Source organism: Cajanus cajan, chromosome 10, assembly GCF_000230855.2.
Source record: "Cajanus cajan strain Asha chromosome 10, NIPB_CcT2T_4, whole genome shotgun sequence".
Lineage (NCBI taxonomy): Eukaryota > Viridiplantae > Streptophyta > Magnoliopsida > Fabales > Fabaceae > Cajanus > Cajanus cajan.
Genome location: NC_138526.1, coordinates 38,538,191 through 38,543,236, shown reverse-complemented (window position 1 = coordinate 38,543,236; position 5,046 = coordinate 38,538,191). Strand labels below are relative to the sequence as shown.

At 31.5% G+C, this 5,046-nt stretch overlaps 1 protein-coding gene across 1 annotated transcript; it reads left to right on the top strand.

The window, feature by feature from the left end:
* Window positions 1-234: 234 nt before the first annotated feature.
* LOC109819346 (beta-glucosidase 18) lies at window positions 235-4,357 on the top strand. The gene is made up of 12 exons (XM_020385051.3): window positions 235-549; window positions 698-764; window positions 883-941; window positions 1,026-1,101; window positions 1,193-1,267; window positions 1,885-1,972; window positions 2,152-2,404; window positions 2,517-2,632; window positions 2,823-3,075; window positions 3,170-3,272; window positions 3,631-3,739; window positions 3,838-4,357. Exons 1-12 carry the CDS (start codon window positions 364-366, stop codon window positions 4,085-4,087), a joined length of 1,635 nt encoding a protein of 544 aa, XP_020240640.1. The 5' UTR covers window positions 235-363; the 3' UTR covers window positions 4,088-4,357.
* The last annotated feature ends 689 nt before the right edge of the window (window positions 4,358-5,046 follow it).

Sequence of the window (5,046 nt, the reverse complement as noted above, 5' to 3'; positions counted from 1 at the left end):
TTTTTTCTTAACTGAGATAAAAATATATTAAATATGTTTCACCAACAAATAAATAGTAGAAATGCACTCAAGAGTTGCTGAAATTTGAAACTCCAAAATAGGGTGTAATGGTTTACGAGAAAGATAAAAAAAGATAAAAGGTAATCTATATATGTTTGTTTTTTAACCGTGGTATTATTGCAAAATATCATGACTAATCTCTCTTGAAAAAAATTTCCGATCAATTTTAAATTTTAATGTACTTTTTCCTTTCAATCATGTAATAAATGATATGACAGAAAGAATAAAGTAAAAGGATAGTAAAAAATATATATCACCTGAGAGAGGTTTTCAGTTGATCAGCTTTGAAACGTTTTTTGTTGCATGAGTGTCATCTCTAATCATACCAACAACATGAAAATGGTAGACAAGCAGCTAATTAGTGTTGTAATTATACTACTTTGCTGTGTTCATTTTCATGTCCAAAGCTCTCATGATGTTGAAGATGGAATCAGCAGATCTCAATTCCCAGAAGGGTTCCTCTTTGGAACAAGCTCTTCCTCTTACCAGGTACTTGTTTACTTTTCCTTTCTCAGCTTTCAAATACGTTCAAGTGTGTTTATTTTTTCCCAAATATATAAATTTTGTTGGAGTGACTAGTTTTTCTCCTCTTGAAATATTGAAAATGTTAAATGGGAATTTTTTGAAACAACAACAGATTGAAGGAGCACCTTTTGAAGATGGTAAGGGTTTAAGCAACTGGGATGTTTTTAGTCACACCCCAGGTGAATGGTTTTCTAGTGATCTCATTTCCTTTATCTTGATTTTTTTTGTGGTGCATAGAGTTATAGAATCATAATAATTTACTATGAATAATCACTATGAAATTTGATTTTTTTTCAGGTAAGATAAACAACGATGAGAATGGTGACATTGCAGATGATCACTATCATCGCTATTTGGTAAATACCATCTTCATATTTTACTTGCCTTTATTACGCTAACTTGGTATCATTGACTCACTTTTGTCCTCATTACGCTAACAGGAAGACATTGAATTGATGTCTTCTCTTGGTGTAAATGTATATCGATTTTCTATTTCGTGGTCGAGAATTCTACCAAGTAAGTATTTAAAACTTACATAGTATTTCCCATAATCTTATTCTTATCTGTCAAATTTTCTGCTTAATTTGGTCTTCATGAACCGTAACAGGAGGGATATATGGGGACATAAATCCAAGAGGGATAATGATCTACAACAAGATTATAGACAATCTGCTGCTTAGAGGTGAAGTAAATGTCCACTTGGTTTACTGTATAGAGCCTGGTTGGATATAAGTCTAAGAGTGTTTTTAAGTATTTCTTTATTAAAAAATATTCTTTATTTCTAATAGAGAAGTTTTCAAAACGCTTCTAACTTATATCCAAATAAACTAATAGTATTACTTTGTCTTGACTTGAGATTGATAATATTCGGTCTTAGTATATGTAAAACTAAAGACATAAGAAATAACTATACAATAAGTAAAAACTAAAGTATTAAGCATAAGCCAAATCTCAAATGGTTTAATATTATAAGAGGAGTGTTAGTGTCTAGTTAATAGTTTCTATAATACTTTCTTAATGGTTAAAATTCATGCAGGTCCTACTAATTTAGAAATGGGACCATTGAATAGAAATGGAACCTACATATCACTGTTGAAATTATGTGACTCCACTTAGGATGAGAATTCCACCCATTAACTAGGAAATCTACGTATTAAGTGAGACCAGAATTTCACATAATAAGAGAGAGTACGATGGAAAGGAAGTATTTGAGAGCGTTTAGTAAGATTTATCTATTTATATTTATTAAAACATTGGGATAAGATGTACCTAATACCAAACACGGTGTGCCTAATCCAGGGATTGAGCCATTTGTGACAATACATCATTCTGACTTGCCACATGAACTGGAAGAAAGATATGGTGGTTGGATTAGTCCCTTGATACAGTAAATCTACAGCTCCCTTTTTTGTTTACTTATAATATATAATGCCAAGGGATTTGGATTTAACGATTTTTCAATGAATTGTCCTGTAAGCTGATGAATCCCCTTGCACAATCGTAGTCCACAAGTTTAAGCCAAGAGAACAGTGAAACTTCTGTAAATGTATATTTCCTTTGTTGCAGGAGAGATTTTGTTCATTTTGCTGAAATTTGTTTTAAGAACTTTGGAGACAGGGTTAAGTACTGGACTACCATCAACGAGCCAAATCTGGTTGTAGAGTCAGCCTATATGAGAGGAATACACCCTCCTGGTCACTGTTCTCCACCTTTTGGAAATTGTTATACTGGTAACTCTGATGTTGAGCCTCTCATTGCCATGCACAATATGTTACTATCACATGCCAAGGCTGTTAAATTATACCGCAAGCACTTTCAGGTAACAAAAGATGTCCTAAACTATCATTTTTTGTCACATTTTCTAGTTTAGGGGAAAGACGATTGAAAGCCAAGATGAGAGTTTAATTAGTAAACCACTCATGCTAATCCAGGCAAAACAAGGTGGAAGTATTGGCATTGTTGCACATGCCTTCATGTATGAACCACTTAGAGATGAAGAATGTGATAGACAAGCTGTGAATAGGACCTTGGCTTTTGGCTTACCATGGTAAGTTGTTAAGAAGTACCATTTAATACCTGCAACAAAATCAAAGGAAAAAAATTGAGAAGAGTTTTTCTCATGACAATCATGCCAAAATAAACTATTGTGTACATTATTAATGAAAATAGTTAGCAGCACATGATCCTTTTATTTTTTTTATTTAAAAAACTTTTCCTGCTTTTTTGGTGACAAGAAGGGTCATAGATCCCTTGGTTTTTGGTGAATACCCTGCTGAGATGCATTCTATTCTTGGGAGCCAGCTACCAAGATTCTCTCTTAGGGAGAATAATCTCATAAAAGGAAGCCTAGACTTCATTGGCATCAATCACTATGGAACTCTCTATGCCAAAGACTGTTCCCTCTCTGCTTGTCCTTTTGGAGCAGATCATCCAATAAGTGGTTTTGTAGAAACAACAGGAACAAGAGATGGCATTCCAATTGGTGATCAGGTGCCCTTATTTCATTATGTTGCTTCCTCAAATGTTTGACAAAGGAATAGGTATTAAACATAATCTATGATACAATTTGTTTTGTTTTAAGCAGACAGGAATGCTAGAGCTCTTTGTGGTTCCAAAGGGAATGGAGAAGATTGTAGACTACATTAAGATAAGATACCATAATATGCCCGTTTATATTACAGAAAATGGTAAGTAAGAATCGATACTTTTGAGAATTTCTCACGAGTATTTTTCAGTAAAAAAACTTTTAAAATCGTTTTTAAATTTGTGTACAAACAGACTCATAATCACATAACATTTTGTATAGGAATGATAACAACTTTGAAAACATAAACAAAGAAATGGGATTAGTAATTTTTTTACAATCAGTTATAAAAAATGAGAAATGAAAACAAGAAAGCAGTTCCAAAATTTCATTTTCTTCCTTTTGTTTTAACCTATTGATCAATTAATATTGAGCATTTTATCTTAAACTAAGAGACCAAGAACAATAACTATGGTAGGTCGCTTAACAAATTTTGGATTGGTACATAAAAATTGTTTCAGGATATTCTTCCCCTCTCAAAGCTGATGTGACAATGCATGATTTACTACAAGATTTCAAACGAATAGATTACCATAAAGCCTACCTTGCAGCTCTTCTAAGGGCCATACGGTGAGTGATGATGACTCACTAATATATGAATAACATCATTGTTTTAAGGGTTATTTTGAATTACTTTTTATGATAAGGAGTAATTTTGATATGTGCAGAAAAGGTGCGGATGTAAGAGGATATATGATATGGTCATTGTTGGATAATTTTGAATGGACACATGGCTATGAGACGAGATTTGGGCTATATTATGTTGATAGACACACCCTTGAACGAATTCCAAAACTTTCTGTTCAATGGTTTTCTAGTTTCCTCAACAACACTGGCCACACCAACAAAAGAGAAAACTTGGGCGAGCAACATCTTGGAAGCAAAAATGTTAGGAATGTTGGTTTCAATTTTATTTGAACTATCCCGTGAATTTCAATTAACGTGTTCTCGACTCCATCGATGATGAAACTGGTCCATTCATTGTTTCTCTTAATTTGTTTATGATAATCGTTAGAAATTTTATTTACGAATATTTAATGATTGTTGTATATTTTTAGAGTTTAGGATCGTATATTTTTACTGTTTATGTTTCACCTTAATATTATTATCTTTATTTTATTCGTAATCATTTATGTTTATAAATAGATTATATGTTGAAAATCATATAAGATACTATTTTTTCTTTTATATTGTTCTCTATGTACTTTCTCTCATTTCTCTTTATTGTTTTTATATTATAATTTATAGTTTTATGTTAATTTTTATAGCATGTTACAGTATGATAATCATTCTTGCATTGATGTTGCAATCTTCAAAGACAAAGTTAGAAGAATTTTCATGAAGAAAATTATATTTTTCAAATTCATATTTCATAGTTAGTCTATTTTTTATAATTATATTTTATCTTTAATCATATTCTTCACATTATTTATTTGATAGAATATTTGTATTGTTCATATATATTACTAGAATTTCTCTTATTACATACGATTTTTCTGGCGAATTTTTCATAAAAATTCGCAGGAAACGTTATTCCTGCAAATTTTCCTGCAAATTTTTATCTGCAGGGAATACCTTCGTGTATAATATTTTTTTACAAATTTTAAAATTCGCAGGAAATTTTCCTACAAAATTTCTTGCGAAAAAATTCGTAGGAAAGTTTCCTGAAATTTCTTGCGAAAAAAATTCGTAGAAAAGTTTCCTGAAATTTCTTGCGAAAAAAATTCGTAGGAAAGTTTCCTGCAAAAAAAAAATTGCAAAAAATCTGCACCTGCGACTTTTTTCACAAGAAATTTTGCAGGAATACTTTCAAATGCTCACAATGAATTCATCCAAAAACATTTATTTCCATGCCTCCAACATGTGATACATAATCT